Source organism: Megascapheus bottae, chromosome 2 (assembly GCF_031878675.1).
Source record: "Megascapheus bottae isolate mThoBot1 chromosome 2, mThoBot2.hap1, whole genome shotgun sequence".
NCBI lineage: Eukaryota > Metazoa > Chordata > Mammalia > Rodentia > Geomyidae > Megascapheus > Megascapheus bottae.
In genome coordinates this window covers 46,591,985-46,612,906 of record NC_143510.1, presented here as the reverse complement: position 1 = coordinate 46,612,906, position 20,922 = coordinate 46,591,985, and the positions used below count along the sequence as shown (strand labels likewise).

The 20,922-nt window shown below is 44.6% G+C and overlaps 1 protein-coding gene across 1 annotated transcript; it reads left to right on the top strand.

Moving 5' to 3' along the window:
* The first annotated feature begins 14,374 nt into the window (after window positions 1-14,374).
* On the top strand, window positions 14,375-18,211 carry Rhebl1 (RHEB like 1). Its single transcript, XM_090355695.1, has 8 exons — window positions 14,375-14,536; window positions 15,044-15,115; window positions 15,447-15,514; window positions 15,892-15,974; window positions 16,066-16,122; window positions 16,325-16,372; window positions 17,579-17,660; window positions 17,801-18,211. Exons 1-8 carry the CDS (start codon window positions 14,485-14,487, stop codon window positions 17,897-17,899), a joined length of 561 nt encoding a protein of 186 aa, XP_090211821.1. The 5' UTR covers window positions 14,375-14,484; the 3' UTR covers window positions 17,900-18,211.
* Window positions 18,212-20,922: the final 2,711 nt, after the last annotated feature.

The following is a 20,922-nucleotide window of genomic DNA, read 5'->3' as shown; positions in this document are numbered from 1 at the left end:
CCTGGGCTGGCTTCCATCCATGATCTCAGATCTCAATGTCCTGAGTAGGATAATAAGCATGAGCCACTGGAACCTCACTCTTCTGATCCTTCAGTTTTGTGATCAAGAGATCCCAAGATGGTGGGGCTTGCTTGCTTGCTTGCTTGCTTTCTTACTTTCTTGCTTGCTTGCTTGCTTGCTTGCTTGCTTGCTTGCTTGCTTGCTTTCTTGCTTTCTTTCCCAGTCCTGGGCCCGGGCACTATCCTTGAGCTCTTTTTGCTCAAAGCTAGTGCTTGACCACTTGAGTCACAGCACCATGTCTGTTTTTTTTTTCTTCTGTGTATGTGTTACTGAGGAATTGAACCTACAGCTTCATGCATGCTAGGCAAGCACTCAATTACTAGACCATACTCCTGGCCCCCCAAGGTGGTGTTTGATAAAAGTCAAAATTGGAAACAGGCTGTTATTGTCACTCACCAATACCCCCAATTTACATAATGTACTCACAAGACACCCGTTCCTTGGTCTCAGAAAAACACTATAAACTGGAGACCTTTCCTATTGTCTTCCTAAACCACACTGTCTCCTTCTATCATATCCTAGTGCCTTTTTGTCATGTTACTTAATGACTAATCTGATAAACCAATCAGTATTTTTTGTGTTTTGGGGCACTTTAATTGTGTGGGGGGGGAGGGTCATAGGGCTTAAATTCAGGGCTGGGGCACAGTCCTTAAGCTCTTTTGCTCAAGACTACTACTCTACTACTTTGAACCATAGAGCCACTTCCAGTTTTTGAGTGGCTAATTGGAGATAAGAATCTCATGGGGACCTTTGTGTCTGAGCTGGCTTTGAACCACAATCCTCTGATCTCAGCCTCCTGAATAGTTAGGATTACAGGCATGATCCACTGTCACCCCACCTAGCTCTTTAATTACCTTTTCCCAAGTAATCCTAAAGGCCCACTGGAGAAAGGTCTTGTAACCATACAACCATGATGACAATGGTTCTTAGCACCTTAATAAGATATAGGGAGCTGGGTGCTGCTGGCTCATATTTGCAATCCTAGTTACTCAGGAGGCTGAGTGCTGAGGAATGTTGTTTGAAGGCAGTCCTAACAGACAAACTGTGTGACTCTTATCTCCAAAATTATGAGAAACAATCTAGCAGTGGACTTGGGGTTCAAGTGGTAGAACACCAGCCTTGAGTGAAAAAGCATGTAAGAGCACATACCCTGAGTTCTAGCCTCAGTATTGTCACAACCAAACCAAGCAAATTTTCCAGGGAGATAAGTGGGGGACAAGTTGTTTTTTTGTTTGTTTTAAACTAAATTGTATCTTGTAAATGACTTCCAACTTTGAGGTTCCCACTTCCATGCATAATTATCTTGATTTCTTTGAGGCCTCTTCCATCTCTCTTAAATAATCCCTGCCCCTCACATTGGTAAGTGCACCAGCTCCCTGAGGCAGGGGGACATACCATAACTTCCAACAGTAGCAGGTAGTATCTAGTACCTGAGCAAAGTAGAGTAGCAACATGTCTTGTGAGTCATACAGACGTGAGGATGATACTACCTCTTTGACAGGATTGTTGATAAAGATTGCCCTCCATGTGGAAGAGGGACTCAGAAAATATTGTCCATTCTTTATGTTAATTTCTCTCTCCTTTGTTGTTTTCTGCTGTCTGCTTCTCTCCTCACCACTCTACTAAAAACAGTATTACTATCAACATTTTGGGGTTGAAATATTCCTGTAGTTACCTGATTTTTTGTTTGTTTGTTTGTTTGTTTGTTTGTTTGCAGGGACCTGCAGTTTTTTTTTTTTTTGCCAGTCCTGGGCTTGAGCTCAGGGCTTGAGCACTGTTCTTGGACTTTCTCAAGGCTAGCACTCTACCACTTGAGCCTCAACACCACTTCCGGCTCTTTGCTATGTATGTGGGGTACCGAGGAATCAAACCCCGGTCTTCGTGCATTCTAGGCAAGCACTCCACCACTAGGCCAAACTCCTGGTCCCTTGTTTCTTTTTCTTTTTTTTTTCCAGTCCTGGGCTTGGGCTCAGGGCTTGAGCACTGTCCCTGGGTTTTCTCAAGGCTAGAGCTCCACCACTTGAGCCACAGCACCACTTCTGGCTTTTTTTTTTTTTGCTACGTATGTGGTACCGAGGAATCGAACCTGGGTCTTAGTGCATGCTAGGCAAGCACTCTACCACTAGGCCAAACTCCCGGCCCCCTGATTTTTATAATACTCCTTTCCCCACTACATCCACAAGCTTCTGGGAAGCAGAATTGGGTTTATTTTAGAACTAAAGTATAACTAAAAGTAATAACAACCAGAGTGTGGTGGTACTTGCCTGTAATCTCAACACTGGGAAGCTGAGGCAGGAGATAGGTAATTTGAGGCCATCTTCAGTTACATAGTGAAATCCTGCTTTTAAAAAAAAAATGTAAGCGGGGCCAGGAGTTTGGCCTAGTGGTAGAGTGCTTGCTTACCATGTATGAAGACCCAGGTTCAATTCCTCGGTACCACATACATAGAAAAAAGCCAGAAGTGGTGCTGAGGCTCAAGTGGTAGAGCTCTAACCTTGAAAAAGTCCAAGGACAGTGCTCAGACCCTGAGCTCCAGCCTCGGATTGGCCAAAAAAAAAAAAAAAGAAAGAAAAGAAAATGTAAGCTGAGCCGAGGTGGTGGCTCATGCCTATAATCCTAGCTACTCAGGAGGCTGAGATCTGAGGACCGTGGTTCAAAGCCAGCTCAGGCAGAAAAGTCCCCATAAGATTCTTATCTCCAACTAACCAGTTGGAGAAGTGGTGCTGCGGCTGAACATGGTAGAGTGCTAACGTTGAGCTGTGGAATGGAGGGACAGTGTTCAGGCCCAGAGTTCAAGCCCCAGTGCAAAAAACAAAAAGTAAGTTTGGCACTGGTGGCTCAGGCCTGAAATCCTAGCTGCCCAAGAGGCAGAAAATGCTCTGAGCAGAAAAAGCTCAAGGAGAGCATCCAGGCCCCAACTTCAAGCTCCATGACTAATAAAAAAAATTAGTTTCATCCAGGTGCCTCACTACTCATAAGGCTGATATTTGAGGTTTGTAGTTTATATCCCCAGTAGGAAAATCAGCGAGACTTATCTCCAGTTAAACACACACACACACACACACACACACACACACACACACACACACGAAAAAGAAACAAAAAAAGCTGGAAGTAGAACTGTGGCTCAAGTAGCAGTAGAGCTTTGTGCACAAAAGCTCAGGAATAGTAAGTACCCAGGCCTTGAGTTAAAACCCCAAGGGGCTGGGAGTTTGGCCTATGGGTAGCATGCTTGCCTATCATGCACAAAGATCCAGGTTCGATTCCTCAGTACCACATACATATAAAAAAGCCAGGAGTGGTGCTATGGCTCAAGCGTAGAGCTCTAGCCTTGAGAAAGTCTAAGAACAGAGCTTAGGTCCTGAGCTCAAGCCCAGGACTGGCAAAAAAAAAAAAAAAAAAAAAAAAAAAAAAAAAAGCCCCAAGCCCAGCTATGAGCTAGGCTCATAACTGTAATCCTAGCTACTCAGGAGGCTGAGATCTGAGCGTTGTGATTTGATGCCAGCTTGCAAAATAAAGACCATGAGACCTGTATCCCCAATTAACCACCAGAAAACTGGAGGTGGCACTGTGGCTGAAGGGGGATAGAGCATTAGCTTTGAGTGAAAAAAACTCCAGGACAGTGCCCAGGCCTGAGTTCAAGCCCCACAATCCACACACACACACACACACACACACACACACACACACACACAGCTTAAATTGACCTTTTTAATTCCTTTGTTTAAACAAACCTTGCTGAACATTTACATAGTAGCATTCTATTAGGCCCCGAAAAACTCATTAAAGAAACAACTTCTTTCCGGAGAAGTGGATATAAAATGTTTAACTCCTAAAGCAACATTGTAACTTAATCAGTTAATGGCAATAAGCCGGACCAATAGTAAATATTATTGGGTGAATACAGAGAAGGCCTCAGGGAGAAAAAAAGATCTGAGGCTGGGCACTTGCAGTTCATATCTATAAAGCCCAGCTACTCAGGAGACTACAGTCTGAGGATTAGAGTTTGAAGCCAGCCTAGGCAAGAGATTTTGTGAGACTTATCCTTAAATAACCACACACAAAAAAAAACTGTAAATAGAGCCATGGCTCAAGTGGTAGAGCTCTAACCTTGAATGAAAAGGCTAAGGGACGGGCAGAGTGTATGGTCTAGTGGTAGAATCCTTGCCTCACTTGCATGAAGCCCTGGGTTTGATTCTTTGGTACCACATATGCAGAAAAAATCTGGAAGTGGTGCTGTGGCTCAAGTGGTTGAGTGCTAGCCTTGTGCAAAAAAGGCTCAAGGATAGTGCTCAGGCCCTGAGTTCAAGCCCAGGATTGGCAAAACAAACTAAGAAAACCACCCCCAAACTAACCAAGCTGTATTCTGGATGCAAGGAAAAGCTACCAAATCATTGACAAAATACATAAAACAAAGAGAAGTCAGGTGTCAGTAGCTCACACCTCTAATCCTAGCTACTCATGAGTCTGAAATTTGAGGATCATTGCTTGAAACCAGCCCAAGCAAAAAAAAAATCTGAGATTTTTAAAAAATTTTTTTATTGTTTATTTATTTTGCCATTCCTGGGGCTTGGACTCAGAGCCTGGGAACTAACTGTCTTTGAGCTTTCTCAAGACTAACACTCTACCACTTGAGCCACAGCACCATTTCCAGCTTTTTCTGTTTAGGTGGTATTGAGGAATTGAACCCAGGGCTTCATGCATGCAACACAAGCACTTTACCACTAAACTGCATTCCCAGCCCTGAACTTTATATTTTAAGAAGGAAATTGCTGAAGAGGCATGGTAGCTCCTATCTGTCAGCATAGATACATGGGCTGGGGGAGGGGTAGGCACTGAAATTTAGTGAACTGCAATTCAAGGCCAGCCAGAGAACACTTCTCCCGACAGCATCTCAATGGAAGCACCCAGGCTATATCCCACATTCATCATCCCAGGAAGTGTAAAATAGTAGGATTGAGGGCTGGGAATTTTGCCTAATGGTAGAGTGCTTGCCTAGCATGCACAAAGCCCTGGGTTTGAGTCCTTGGTACCACATACATAGAAAAGGCCAGAAGTGGTGCTGTGGCTCAAGTGGTAGAGCACTAGGCCTTAAGAAAGCCCAAGGGGGGCCGGGAGTTTGGCCTAGTGGTTAAAGTGCTTGCCTAGCTCTTGCCTAGCATGCATCAAGACCCGGGTTCGATTCCTTGGTACCACATATAGAAAAAAGCCGGAAGTGGTACTGAGACTCAAGTGGTAGAGCTCTAGCCTTGAGAAAGTCCAAGGACAGTGCTCAGGCCCTGAGCTCAAGCCCAGGAATGGCAAAAAAAAAAAAAAAAAAAAAAAAAGAAAGCCCAAGGATGGTGGCCAGTCCCTGACTTCAAGACCCATTACTGATAAGAAAGGGGGGGATTGAGATTGGATGCTGGTAAGAACTTGAGATCCTATCTCAAAAGAACCAGACCAAAAAAGGAGTGGCAGAGGTGTGGCTCGGCAGTGTAGAGCCTGTGTAACAAGCTCAAGGCTCTAAGCTTAAACCAATCAACCCCCATAAAAGGACATTTCTAGGGGCCGGGAGTTTGGCCTAGTGGTTAAAGTGCTTGCCTAGCATGCATGAAGACCCAGGTTCAATTCCTTGGTACCACATACATAGAAAAAGGCAGGAAGTGGTGCTGAGGCTCAAGTGGTAGAGCTCTAGCCTTGAGAAAGTCCAAGGACAGTGCTCAGGCCCTGAGCCCAGCCCAGGACTGGCAAAAAAAAAAAGAAAAAAAAAGGACATTTCTATTGGACAGGAGTTTTTGGATGATGTTTATCCCTAAGTAGATTGAACATTTTGTGGGGAGGTGGGCAGGACTTTTTTGTTTTGTTCAGAGACTGGGCCTTATACCCTTGCTTAGCTTTTTCCACTCAAGGCTGGTGCTCTAAATCTCTTGAGCCACAGCTGCTAGCTTGACTCTCATCCTCCTCCCCCCACTGCAGTTAGAGGGCTTGGACTCAGGGCAGCTCTTTTGCTCAAAGCTAACACTCTACCACTTTGAGCCACAGCTTCACTTCCAGTTTTCTGGTGATTAATTGGAGATAAGAGTCTCACGGACTTTTCTGCCCTGGTTGGCTTTGAACCATGAGCCTCAGATCTCAGCCACCTGAGTAGACAGGATTACAGGCCTGAGCTACCAGGACCCAGTTTACTAGATTAATTCTTGTCTGAGAATCTGAATATCTCCTGCTGTAGTTTCAAACATAAGAAATGTTTCCTCTGCTACAGGAGTATGTTACAGGACCCGATGAGACAATACAGGTAAACATGAGCAAGACAGAAGAGAGAAAAATAATTGAAGCCGATGCGTCCAATCCTAGTACTACTTTTTTTCAGAAGTTTAAAACCAAACTTGTCTCTTAACTGCTGTCCTTGAAGCCTTATAACCTCAGAACACAGTTGTTTCCTTTCAAACCACAGACTGTCCAAACAGTAATCTTAGAACTGGGGATGCTTTCTCTGCTCTTCCCTTCTGCTTTCCAGCTATCCTTGGAGCAGATCCTTGAAGTTTATGGCTGCAAGCTGAGGCAAAGCTACCATACTAACAAGTCGGGCCTGGGCTGAGCATTGCAGCTGCTCAGGGAACAGCTGGTTAAGCCCTTAGCAGCTGCAGCAGCTGGGATTCCACCCAACATTTGAACTGGGATTAATCCCATTTCCCCTACACACACATCCCTTCCTTGCAGTTCCTGGCTCATAGACATTATCTAGTAGAATCTTTAAGAATAGATACTGCAGATATTTTTCCTTAACTAAACTGTAGCCTAAGTTACTCCCATCTTCTCCTGGGCACAACTGACCCAAAGAACCTGGGGATAACCACAGGAAGGATGGTATGGGCCTACCTCTCATATACAGCCCTCTTTCTCTCTCTTCCCTCTCCCCTCTCCCCTCTCCTCTCCCTCTCCCTCTCCCTCTTCTTCTCCCTTTCCCTTTCCCTCTCTCCCTCTTTCTTTCCCTCTCCCTCCCCCACCTCCTCTCTCTCCAGTCCTGGTGCTTGAACCCAGGGTCTGAGCACTGTCCTTGGGCTTTCCTCAAGGCTAGAGCTCTACCACTTGAGCCACAGCACCACTTACAGCTTTTACTATGTATGTGGTACTGAGGAATTAAACCTAGGTTTTCCTGTATGCTAGGCAAGCACTCTACCACTAGGCCAAACTCCTGGCACTTTTTTCTTTCTTTTTGTGATACCAGTACTGAGACTTGAAATCAAGTCTGGGTGCTATCTATTAACCTTTTTCACCTCAAGGCTTGTACTCTACCACTTGAACCACAACTTTACTTCCGGCTTTTAGGGGTGAATTAGAGAGACTCATGAACTTTCCTTCCCAGGCTGATTTTGAACCACAGTCTTCAGATCTCAGTCTTCTGAGTAGCTAGGATTATTGGCATAAGGCATCAACACCCAGCTTTCTTTTTATTTATTTATCTATTTATTTATTTTTAATAAACAGATGAAGCCAAGTGATGGTTCACACCTATATCCCTAGTTACTTAGGAGGCTAAGACCTGAGGATCTTGGTTCAAAGCCAGCTTGGGGTCCGGGGGAACAGGAGCATGGCCTAGTAGTAGAGTATTTGCTTAGCATGCAAGAATCCTGGGTTTGATTCCTTGGTACCACATACAGAGAAAAAGGCATAAGTGGTGCTGTGGCTAAAGTGGTAAAATGCTAGCCTAAAGAGAGCCCAAGAGTAGTCAATGTTCAGGCCCTGAGTTCAAGTCCCAAGATTGGCCAAAAAAAAAAAAAAAAAGTCAACCTGGGCAGAAAAAGCCCTTGAGATTCTTAGCTCTAATTAAATACCAAAAAGCTGGAAGTAGAACTGTGGCTTAATTGTGGCTTAAGTGGTAGAGCACTTGCCTTGAACAAAAAGAGCTCAGCGACAGTGAGTTCCCAGGCCTTGAGTTCAAGCTCCAGGACTGGCTCAAAAATATATAAATAAGTAAACAAGCAGATGAGGATGAATTCTTTTTTGAATGGTGTGATATTCAGTAATATTGGAGTTGTCTAAAGATGAAAGGGCTTTTCTGGTGGGGTGAGGAGGCTGATTTTCTTTATCTTTTGAAGACTCCATCCAGGTCCTAGCAATGTTAGGAGTGTCTTAGGGAGGATCAAGCAGCATACCAGCATTGAATCACTTTTAAACTGATTGCTTCTCATTGAATTGTGATTGGACAGAAGAAAAAAAGGACCAAAAAACAATAAAGCTCTGTATTCTATTTGCTTCTTAGTCCCCAGCTGTGTGACCTTGAGGGAATAAATCACTTTATGTAAGATGCCAGAGACTACAATGAAGTGTTTCCAGGAAGGTGAAAAAGAAGAGGGGCTCTGAGCCAGGCTAGGAGGTATATACATGTAGTCCCATCATTTTGGCTCTTGGGGGGCTAAAGCAAGATAATCTTGAGTTTGAGGACAGCCTGGGGCACATCAAAAGACCCTGTGGCAAAACAAAACCACACAAAGGTTTGAACAAAATTTCTTTTCTTTTTTCCTTTCCTTTCCTTTCTTTCTTTTTTTGGCAGTCCTGCATGGGAGTTGAACTCAGATTCTGGGCTCTGTCCCTGAGCTACAGCCTCCTTGTCCTCCTCATCCTTGTCCTCGCCCTCCTCCCTCCTCCCTCCTCCTCCTCCTCCTCCTCCTCCTCCTCCTCCTCCTCCTCCTCCTCCTCCTCCTCCTCCTCCTTTTCTTCTTCTTCTTCTTCTTCTTCTTCTTCTTCTTCTTCTTCTTCTTCTTCTTCCTCTTCCTCTTCCTCTTCCTCTTCCCCTTCTTCTTCTGTCAGTTGTAGGGCTTGAACTCAGGGCCTGGGCACTGTCCCTGAGCTCTTCAGCTCAAGGCTAGTACTCTACTACTTTGAGCCACAATACCAATTCTGATTTTCTGGTGGTTAATTGGAGATAATAGTCCCATGGACTTTTGTGCCCAGGTTGACTTTGAACTTAGATCTGAGCCTCCTGAGTAGATAGGATTACAGATGTGAGCCACCTGTGCCCAGTTTCCCTGAGCTGCTTTTGCTCACGGCTAGCATTTCACCACTTGAACCATAGTGCCCCTTCCAGCCTTTTCTGTTTATGTGGTACTGTGGAATTAAACCTAGGCCTTCATGAATGCTAGGCAAGCCCTCTACCACATTTCCAGCCACTTAAGATTTAGACAGGTGGGCCGGGAGTTTGGCCTAGTGGTTAAAGTGCTTGCCTAGCATGCATAAAGACCCGGGTTCCATTCCTCGGTACCACATACATAGAAAAAAGCCAGAAGTGGTGCTGAGGCTCAAGTGGTAGAGCTCTAGCCTTGAGAAAGTCCAAGGACAGTGCTCAGGCCCTGAGCTCAAGCCCAGGACTGGCAAAAAAAAAAAAAAGATGTAGACAGGTGAATTAATATACTTAGGGACTGGGCAGTTTTTCTCAGATGCAGAAATGACTCCTTCCTATGACAAATATTTATCAGGCCATGCAAATACTGAGTTTATATTGTAGTAAAGGTTTTGACTTTTTTCCCCCTCAGTACTCAAGTGTGGGAGATTGAGCCCCACAGCCTTCTGATAATTAGACAATGACTGTTTCAGTTAACAGAGATGTACTGTGTGTGTGTGTGTGTGTGTGTGTGTGTGTGTGTGTGTGTGTGTGCTGGTACTGGGGATTGAATTCAAGACCTAGGTGGTGTCCCTTAGCTTTTCTGTTCAATGCTAGCACTCTACTACGTGAGGTTTTTTTTGTTTTTTTTTTTTTTTGCCAGTCCAGGGCTTGAGCTCAGGGCCTGAGCACTGTCCTTGGACTTTCTCAAGGCTAGAGCTCTACCACTTGAGCCTCAGCACCACTTCCGGCTTTTTTTTCTATGTATGTGGTACCGAGGAATCGAACCTGGGTCTTCATGCATGCTAGGCAAGCACTTTAACCACTAGGCCAAACTCCCGGCCCCTACGTGAGGTTTTTTTGTATGTGTGTGTGTGAGGGTTATGGGGCTTGATCTTGGCCTGGGTGCTGTCCCTGAGCTCTTCAGCTCAAGGATACAGCTCTAGTCTTCAGCAAAGCCCACTTCCAATTTTCTAGAGGTTAATTGGAGATAAGAGTCTCAGGTCCGGAGCTGGGAGTTTGGCCTACTGGTAGGCCTGCCTAGCGTGCATGAAGACCTGATTCATTCCTCGGTACCACATACATAGGAAAAAGCCGGAAGTGGTGCTGAGGCTCAAGTGGTAGAGCTTTAGCCTTGAGAAATCCCAAAGACAGAGCTCAGTCCCTGAGTCAAGCCCAGGACCGGCAAAAAAAAAAAAAAAAAAAAAAAAAAAGAGTCTCGGGTCCTTTTGTGCCCAGGGTGGCTTTGAACCTTGATCCTCAGATCTCAGCCTCCTGAGTAGCTAAGATTACAGGCATGAGCCGCTGCACCTGGTTTAGCACTCTACTACTTGAATCACAGCTCAACTTCTGGCTTTTTGGTTGGTAATTGGAGACAAGAACATCATGGACTTTTCTGATTAATGCAGCTTCAAACAGGGATCCTCAGATCTTAGTCTCCTGAGTAGCTAGAATTATAGGTATAAGTCACTTATGTAGCACCCTGGTCTTTTGTTTGTCTAGAATTATCACATCTGCTGTCTCCAAGTCTGGAATAGCTGGGATTACATGTTTGTATCATGATGTATGGCTTTTCTTTTTCTCTTCTAGTTGTTGATGTTGGGACTGGGTTTTACTTTGTTTATATTAGCCTTGAAACCTGGGCTCAAGAGAACTTTCAGCCTCTTTGCTTCCTTGGATAGGTGTGGGTCACTGCATCAAGGAAATTTTGCTACTTTTCTAGAGAAACTGACTGTCCTTTGAGTGAATTGAGTTAATGCATTAGGTTTTAGCTTAAAGGACAGGTCTGATCAAATTTTGGTTTTAAAGTGACCAATGACTGCTGAGTAGAGAATGAATTAGAATGGAGCTAATAGATTTCGGGAGGAAATCAAACAAAAGGACCATATGGTAGTGCAGACAAGAGATGGTGTCTGTACACATAGAAATGGTCAGAGTCCCATGACCCACCAAAAAAAAAATAGAAATGGCCATGGAAATGAAAAAGTAAGACAGTTTTGGAAACTATTTATAGGATCAGTCCAGCTTTAGCAGGTCACCATTCAATGATTGCTGATTGTGATCCATGGATTGAGCAAGATAGTGCCTGTGATTTTCCAGGTTGATTGATTTCGATCTACCTCCATGTAGGAAGAAGTTAAGAGTAATCCCTAGGAGTGAGGAGATAAGTAGATGTACAAAATCTACATAAAGGTGGGCTGGAGTTTGGCCTAGTGGTAGAGTGCTTGTCTAGCATGCATGAAGACCCAGGTTTGATTCCTTGGTACCACATATATAGAAAAGCTTGAAGTGGTGCTCTGGCTCAAGTGGTATAGTGCTAGCCTTGAAGAAATGCCCAAAGACAGTGCTCAGGCCGTGAATCCAAGGCCCAGGACTAGCCAAAAACAAAAACATAAAGGTTTGTGTACCTGTCCTGCTTATTTTTTGTGGCATGGCACTAGATGCCCTCATCACTAGTCCATTACCCTGTGAACTTCTGGGAGATGTCTTAAAATGCATGTCAATGCAATCATGCAACCTCCTGCTCCACCTTCCCCTAACTAAAAAGATGCTTATTCCTTTTCCCATGTTCTCTAATTATATAAATGGAATTAGCATCTTCTACCCCCACCAACACTAGGGTTCTAACTCAGGGCCTTGCTAGGCAAACACTCCATGTCTTGAGGCACAGTTCCACTTCCAGATTTTTACTGGATAATTAAAGATAAGAGTCACAGGCTTTCCTGCCTGGGATGCCTTCAAACCATGATCCTCAGATCACAATCTCCTCAGTAGCTAGAGTTACAGATATGATTGACCAGTACTGTACTTCAATAACATTTTTTTAAAGTTTTGTATTTGGGGCCAGGAGAGTGGCCTAGCGACAGAGGGCTTGACTAGTATGCACAAAGCCCTGGGCTCGATTCCTTGGTACCACATATACAGAAAAAGTATGAAGTGGTGTTGTAGCTCAAGTGGTAGAGTGCTAGCCTTGAGAAAGCTCAAGGACAGTGCCCAGGCCCTGCATTCAAGCCCCAGGACTGGCAAAAAGAAGTTTTGTATATTGCCCAAGTTATCTTGCATACTGTAAATGGTATACTTTGGGACTTTTGGGTCATAAGGTTGAAATCTTTCTCCATCGTGGCCCTTGAACTTAGGAACTGGGTGTTGTCCCTGATAGCACTTGAACACATTGAGCCACAGCTCTGCTTCTAAAGTAAATTTTGTGTGTGTGAGTGTGTGTGTGTGTGTGTGCGCGCGCGCGTGTGTGTGTGCGCGCGCGCGTGTGTGCGTGCACATGCGCATGTGTGCACATGAGCGCGCACTAATCTTAGGGCTTAAATTTAAGGTTTATTTTTCTTTTTTCTTCTTTCTTTTCCTTTTGCCAGTCCTGGGACTTGAACTCAGGGCCTGGGCACTGTCCCTGAACTTCTTTTTGCTCATGGCTAGCACTTTACCATTTGAGCCACAACACTACTTCCAGTCTTTTCTGTTTATGTTGTATGGAGGAATTGAACCCAGGGCTTCATGCATGCTAGGCAAACCCTCTACCACTAAGCCACATTTCCAGTCCTGGGGATCTCTTTTTCTTACTAAGCTTCCCCCCGCACGCACCCCCCTCCTCGACTCTTGCATTCTACCATTGGAGCCACACTTCCACTTTCAGCTTTTTGCAGGTAATTGGAGATAAGAGTCTCTGCCAGGAGCTGGTGTTCTGAGAAAGGTCTTCAGACAAAAAAGAAAGTGACAGGAACAAGTCAGGTAGTGGTGGTTCACACTTGTAATCCTAGCTATTCAAACCTAGATCTGAGGATCTAGGTCTGAAGCAGAACTCCAGGCAGGAAAATCCATGAGACCTTTATCTCCAATAAACAACTCTGAAAAAGCTGGAAGTGAGAGAGTGCTAGCCTTGAGCAAAAGAAGCCCAGGGACAGATCCTAGGCTCAGGATGGAGTTGTAGTAGGCCTCTACTAAAGAAATAAGTGCAACTGAATAAATGAGTGCACTAATTAGGACGCTGATAATAAAACCTCAGACTACCTGTCACACGTTCTAGCAATTTTCCCCAAGTATAGTTGCAATTCCAAAGTTGAATCACAAAAGACTGATTAAATTTGAGGGAAGTCGGGCTGAAGGCTGGGGAAAAGAGTATACTGAGGGGCCGGGAGTTTGGCCTAGCGGTTAAAGTGCTTGCCTAGCATGCATGAAGACCCGGGTTCGATTCCTCGGTACCACATACATAGAAAAAAGCCGGAAGTGGTGCTGAGGCTCAAGTGGTAGAGCTCTAGCCTTGAGAAAGTCCAAGGACAGTGCTCAGGCCCTGAGCTCAAGCCCAGGACTGGCAAAAAAAAAAAAAAAAAAAAAAAGAGTATACTGACACTCTGGACCTTTTTTTTTTTGCCAGTCACGGGCTTGAGCTCAGGGCCTGAGCACTGTCCTTGAGCTTTCTCAAGGCTAGAGCTCTACCACTTGAGCCTCAGCACCATTTCTGGCTTTTTCTATGTATGTGGTACCCAGGAATCAAACCCGGGTCTTCATGCATGCTAAGCAAGCAGTCTACCACTAGGTTAAACTCCCAGCCCCTTCTTTTCTTAAATTTTTTCCTTTTCTTTCCTTTTTTTTTTTTTTTTGCCAGTCATGGGGCTTGAACTCAGGGCCTGGGCACTGTCCTTGAGCTTTTTCAAGGCTAGAGCTCTATTGCTTGAGCCACAGCACCACTCCGGCTTTTTCTGACGTTTGTGGTACCGAGGAGTCGAACCCAGAGCTTTGCATATGCTAGGAAAGCACTCTACTACTAGGCCATGTTCCCGGCCCTGGGCCTTTTTTTTTAGCCAAGAATCCCAACAGATCTTGCAAAGGGAGGCCTTAGAATCTTTTAACTAGAAACTCCAGCCTAACTACAACGGGTATTTTCGATTCGCGACTCTTCCTAGCCACTTTTGCTAGGCTGCAAATGCGCAAACAACTTTAGGACCCTGAGTATGTTTCTGTTTCCTTATGAATGAACCAGCTCAGGTTCACGCATGCGTGTTTCCCAGTGCTCAGCCCCGTGTGAGACCCACCCTTCCCTCCAGCCGGCGGCTCCGCCCTCACCCATTCTAATGGACCAATGAGGAGTGGCATGCGGGGCGGAGCCCGGAGCATTTCCTCTCAGCACCCGGCTTTCTTACTTCAGTTGTGCTGTGTTGTGATCACGTGATCATCTCTGGGCTTGGCGCTTGTTTTGTTTTTTCTTCTGCTTGCCCTGGCAGCTTCGAGGTCCACGACTTTCCAGACTTTTCAGCATTGGTTGCCGCTCCTGTCTGCAACTTGACCGGTTCTTCGGACCTGTCTGCAAGCCCCTAGGGGCGGAGGGTCCTGGCATGCCGCTGGTTCGCTATAGGAAGGTGTTGGTCCTCGGATACAGCGCCGTAGGTGAGTCTCGGCTCTGCAGAGGCTTTGTGGATAGCCTAGGCTCAGCCCTGGGAGTGAGACCCGGGAGGAATAGTGGCATCGCATCAGGCGCTTTTGTGCAGGGAGGTTTGGGAGGATGAAGGAAGAAAGGTTCGGGACGTGTGTGTGTGGGGGGGGGGGCGCAGGAAGCAGAGCAGGTTATTGTGGTGGATTTGGCTACGGGAACATCAGAGTGGTCTCCAGGGTTACTCGTGAGAGCAAGCCTGGGGTCTGGATTTGAATGTGATGCAGCCGAGGTCTGTATGGGGTTGATGGTCTCAAGTGCCCTGGAACAGGGCGGATTTGATGGTAGGGAATTCTGAATCTTCCCAAGGATGGGGCTAGGAAATAGGGTAGAGGGTGAGGGTCCGAAGCTGTTGCTTGGGGGTAGTCACAGACTGGAGCTGATTTGGGGGTATCCTTTGGTTCTGGAGCGCAGCCGAAACCACCGATGGATGATTTGGATAAAATTGTTTCTTCTCCCCACAGGGAAGACGTCTTTGGTTCATCAGTTTCTCAAAGGCGAGTTCTTGGAGGACTACGATCCTACTGTGGAGACGAGTGAGTAAACTCTCCTTCAGAATAAAGGAATGGGACTTGGAGATGAGTTATCCCTAGAGGGGACCCACCCATCTCTAGAATTCGAGATTTCTTTGTTGTCCAAGGGCTGATTTATTTAGAAGTAAAATACAGTATCGTCTACTAATTCTATTCTGTGATTCTGGAGAATCAATAGTGTACATGTAAATAGTGTGAACTTGAGGATCTCTGTTTTTATGGAGAATTCCTTCTACCTGGTCTATCTGTGTCACTCTCAGGCTCAAGAAGGTTAGGAGGCCCACGTCTCTGACACCATAAAGCACCTCACAGTCAAGTTTTCTTTTCTTTTCAGCTTACAGCAAGATAGTGACTGTTGGCAAAGATGAGTTTCACTTACACCTGGTGGACACAGCAGGGCAGGTACCAGTTGGGGTATTCAAATGTGGCAGTTCAGCCTTAGGACATGATATCCAGTAGCCTCATGTATAAAGTAGTATCAAAAGTTTGTTTAGGTGTTAGGGTGTCACAAAGTATATACCTCAGTCTCCAGACCTTTGACCTCAGTCTCCAGAGTGCTGGGATTATAGGCTGGTTACCACTATGCCCAGCTGAAAGAAAGTCATTTTAGGTGCTAAGGGAATGCAGAACTCACTGGAGCTGCTTTGTAAATAATTGTTGAAAAGAAAAGACTGGAGCAAGAAGTGCCATAGGGTGGGGTCATTTTAATGCCATCTCACTATACCTGTTGCTATCTAAATGGTCTGGGTCTAGATACTGATGTTTCTATTTCTTGCCAGGATGAGTATAGTATTCTGCCCTATTCATTCATCATTGGGATCCATGGTTATGTACTTGTGTATTCTATCACCTCTCTGCATAGGTAAGTGACTGAGATTGTATGTTGGGGGCTTGGGGAAACCTAAAGGTTGTCCTAGAATTTAAAGTTATAACTGCATTTCTTGTGTTTAAAGTTTCCATGTCATTGAGAGTCTATACCAAAAACTCCATGAAGGCCATGGGAAAATCCAGTAAGTTGTCCTAGGGGTTAAAGTTGGTGTGGATATCAAGTAGTGAGAGAGAAAAGAGGGGTTAATTATCCAAGCTACGGAAGAATCTTGAAGGTAGATCATGCTTGGTCTGACTGGGAAGTTGTCCAACTTAGACATAAGGGAGATTGGGGTCCATGGAGAATGGGACAGAATCTTTTTTAGTAGTGTTGTCTCCTCTTAGGCTGCCAGTGGTGCTAGTAGGGAACAAGATGGACCTTTCAACAGACAGGTATGTAAATTCTTTGCTGCACAGGGACTAGGAATCACTCAACCTCGAGTCCTCGTTCTGCTACTGGGTTGAATGAATAATTTTCTTTTCTTTTCCTTTTTTTTTTTGGTTGTGGGGCTTGAACTCTGGCCTGGACACTATCTCTGATCTCTTCAGCTCAAGGCTAGTGTTCTACCACTTGAACCACAGGTTTCCTGGTGGTTAGTTGGAGATAGAAGTCTCACGGACTTTTGTGCCTAGGGCTGGCTTTGAACCACAATCCTCAGATCTCAGCCTCCTGAGTAGCTAGGATTACAGGTGTGAGCCACTGGCGCCCAGCACATCTTTTTATTTCTAACTGGAGTGTTAAGAGAAGATAATTCTTATACCATACAAGACATGATTGTGTATTTCAAATCTTCTGTATTTATTCATCATGTGTTTACCTATTTTTTTTCTTCCTCACTCAAATTCTGGATATGTAGGATGCATCAGAGGAAATCCAAATCCTAAGATTTTATTTTGTTTTGTTTTTGCCAGTCCTGGGGCTTGAACTGAGGGCCTGGGCACTGCCCTTGAGCTTTCTTAAGGCTAGCTCTCTATCACTTCAACCACAGCACCACTTCCGGCTTTTTCTGTATATGTGGTACCAAGGAATTGAACCCAGGGCTTCATGCATTCTAGGTGAGCACTTTACCATTAGTCTACAGCTTAAATCCTAAGGACTTTATAAAGTACTTGGGAATATTATTATCTTCTGTGTGTGTGTGTGTGTGTGTGTGTGTGTGTGTGTGTGTGTGTGTGTATGTGTGTCCATTAACTTATTTTTGCCCAAAGCTAGCTTTCTACCATTGGAGCTACTGATGTATTTCCAGCTTTTTTTTTTTTGGCCAGTCTTGGGCTTGAGCTCAGAGCCTGAGCACTGTCCTTGGACTTTCTCAAGGCTAGAGCTCTACCACTTGAGCCTCAGCACCACTTCCGGCTTTTCACTATGTATGTGGGGTACTGAGGTCTTCGTGCATGCTAGGCAAGCACTCTACCACTAGGCCAAACTCCTGGCCCTATTTCCAGCTTTCCAGCTTTCTGATGGTTAATCAGAAAGGAGTCTCATGGACTTTCCTGCCCCTGGCTGGTTTTGAACCAACAAGTAAATAAAATTCCAGACAGATGTGAGCTAATGGTACTTAGCTCTATCTTCCATCTTTTATGTCTCAAATTTTCTTCCAGACAAGTGAAAACAACTGAAGGAAAGAAGTTAGCCAAGTCCTGGGGTGCAACATTTCTAGAATCATCTGCTAAAGACAATCAGGTGTGGTGGGAAGGGCAGCAGTGTCTTACTTAGTGATTGGTGGTGGCGATGACTGGGATGTGTCGTTAAGCATGTTCAGCTCAGAGCTGAGAGTGTTCACATTGAACCGACTCTTGTCCATAATATCTGTTTACTTATAGCTGACTCAAGACATCTTCATCAAAATTATCCAGGAGATTGCCCGTGTGGAGAATTCCTCTCGGCAGAAGCATCAGAAGCATCGATGCTGCATCATGTGAACACTTAGCTAGAAGAAACTGCCTTGTTTCTGCCCCTGACACTAGCCAAGTTCCAGTGAGGCAGGGGTGTACACTCTCAAGGACTTCAAGGGTATGCCTGGCAGCCATGTGCTCAGCCCTTTGGACACACGGTGTGGTGCCCTCATTTGCACTTTTCTCCAGGCCCAGTGGCCTGGTTGTCAATGTTTACAAAGAGGAAAGGATGCCTCCTGAGCCCTGACCTCTAGCTCCTGTTTTTTTTTTTTTTTTCTCAATAAATTGTGCTATAATCTATAGAATAATGAGTCCTGAGCATGATTTATTCTGGATCTGTCTTCCTGTATAGGTTTTGGTGTTGGATGGGTAAGGAGAGCTGGAGGACTGCTGAGGGAATATATATACGTATATATATATATACGTATATATATGTATATATATATATGCAAATAAACTAAGAAATCTTTTGTTGACTTTTCTGTGTCTGGGGAGAGCTCAAGGCTAATATCACCCTTTCAAATGAATGGTTATCGGCTTTTTTTTTTTTTTTGGTGGGTCATGGGGCTTGAACTCTGGGCCTGGGTGCTATCCCTGAGCTCTTCAGCTCAAGGCTACCATCCTACCCCTTGAGCCACAGCCCCACTTCCTGTTTTCTAGTGATTAATAGGAGGTAAGAGTCTCACTGTCTTTAGTGCCCGGGCTGGCTTTGTACTGAGATCCTCAGATCTCAGCCTCCTGAGTAGCTAGGATTATAGGCGTGAGCCACCCTGTCTGGCTTATTGGCATGTTTTGGGGGTCTTTCATTCTACCTCACCCCCATTCCTTATTCCTCACTTATAAAGGATCATTACCCTAAGAGTTACTATTTGCCTTTTCTATTTTGCTGGGTTATTCCTATTCAGTAGTGAGTCCAGTTGGCTGCCCCACCTATCCAAGTTTAGATTCCATCTTAACTATAGAAACACCACCCTCTAGTGGCCATCAGCTACATGCTGTGATAGTTATCCAGGGGTCTGAACATTTGGTACAAGTCAAGAGAGCAGAGTTTGGGGAGGAAGTAGGAAGACTTTCACTCCTAATGTAAGAATCAAGGAGTGCAGAGGCAGACTAAAAGTGCAGCAAACATTGTGATTTCCCCCCTCCCCAAAATTGAGAAAAGTAAGGATGTCCCAGGTGGATGTCACTCTCATGTCTTACAAGTCTCCTGTCCCTTTTTTTTTTTAATTGGGCTTCCCCCTCCTCCCACACATTCCTTCTTTTTATAGGTTTAGTGATCTTTTTCTACCTTTGGAGTCATGGTACAGTTTTTAGATAGGCTACTACTTCTCTCTACCTTTACCATTTGAGTTATTTACATAGTAGAAGTATGGGTAATTCAGCTAGAAAGGTTTTTGGATTTTGCTTTTTTTTTTCCCTTTAGTGATACTGGAATTTAAGGTCACACTTGTTAGGCAGACAATCTATACCACTTGAGCCATGTCCCTTTTCTACTTTTCCTTTTCTCTGTCTTTCTTATCTCCCCTCTGCCCCTTTAGTATACCAGGCAATTGGAAATGTGCGTGCGTGTGTGTGTGTGTGTGTGTGTGTGTGTGTGTGTATCAATATAGGAATCTCACAGACCTTTCTGTTCAAGCCGTCATTGAATAGATACTCTTATATCTTAGCGTACTGAATAGCTAGGATTACAGGATGAGCCACTAGCACTTGGATAAATGGTGTATCTTCAGAGGGAGAACTAAGACACTCTCCCATGCTACTTGGAGAGAGAATAAACTACCTGAAGTAAGAGTACTTACTTGGGAGGATGGACAAATTATGATTTTTTAAGCTATGATCTCATTGCCTAGTGCAGGCTTATACTTAAGTATGGAGATAATGGCTTGCTATGATTTATTTTCCTCCCTTTTCTTTGCCTTTCTCCCCTTTTCCTTGAAACAAAAAAGAACAATAGGAACTCAGCCTCCCAAGTGATGGAACTACAGGTGGGTTTGGTTCACCAACCTGACTTCAATTGTCCTACTAGCTGCTTTTGCTTTAATGATTCAGAATCAAACTAACCTAAAATAAAATGGATGCTAGGGGCTGGAATTTTGGCCTAGTGGTTGAGTGCTTGCCTAGCATGCCTGAAGACCCGGGTTCGATTCCTCAGTACCACATACATAGAAAAAAATAAATAAAATGGATGCTAGACAAATAATACTACCAAAACAACCTCTGGCCTTGGTGGTCCTTCAGGGCTGTCACCATCTTCTCCTTATTATAATTCCTCTTAAAAATCTGACCAGGATATTCATAACATGGTCCTCCTATTGCCATTTCCACAGGTCTTAGAAATAAACATCTGAAGTTTGTAAATATGTATTAATAAGCAGTTTCAAGATCCAGGAATAGTAGTAGTTATTGCTAGTCAATAGCTTTTCCATTTGGCTTCATAACCATAGAGGTTCACTTAACCTCTCTGAACTTTAGTTTCTACATTATGAAGAGTGCTTAATTAAACCTGTTTCAGAGCCAGGCATTAGGGGCTCATGGCTATAATCCTAGCATCTCAGGAGGCTGAGATCTGAGGATCATCAGACTATGTTGAGCACAAAAAGTCTTTGATACTACAGTCTCAAAATAAGCAGCAAAATGCTAGGCTGGGGTCTGGCTTAATGGTAGAATGGTAGCCATGACTGAAAAACCAAAGCAAGAGCATGAACCTGAGGTGGCAAAAGCCTAATAAGAACTTGAGGCTCTGAGTTTAAGCTCCAGTACTGGGGTTTGAGTTTATATACCCCCACACACAGCCTCAGAGAAAAAAACAAATATAAAATGCTTAGTATAATTCACCACACATAATAAACCTTAAGAAATGGTGGCTATCAGCTGGGCACCAATGCCTTATGCCTGTAATCCTATCTAGCTACTCAGAAGGCTGAGATCTGAGAATCCAGGTTCAAATCCAGCCTGGGTAGGAAAGTCCATGAGACTCTTATCTCCAATTAACCAACAGAAAACCAGAGGTAGTGATGTGGCTCAAGGGGTAGGAGAGTAGCCTTGAGCTG

Excerpts from the sequence above, each read along its gene's own strand:
- Rhebl1 (XM_090355695.1), top strand. The coding sequence starts at position 14,485 with ATGCCGCTGGTTCGCTATAGGAAGGTGTTGGTCCTCGGATACAGCGCC. Across the intron at positions 15,116-15,446 it reads CGATCCTACTGTGGAGACGA|CTTACAGCAAGATAGTGACT; the intron begins GTGAGTAAACTC and ends TTTTCTTTTCAG. Across the intron at positions 17,661-17,800 it reads CATCTGCTAAAGACAATCAG|CTGACTCAAGACATCTTCAT; the intron begins GTGTGGTGGGAA and ends GTTTACTTATAG.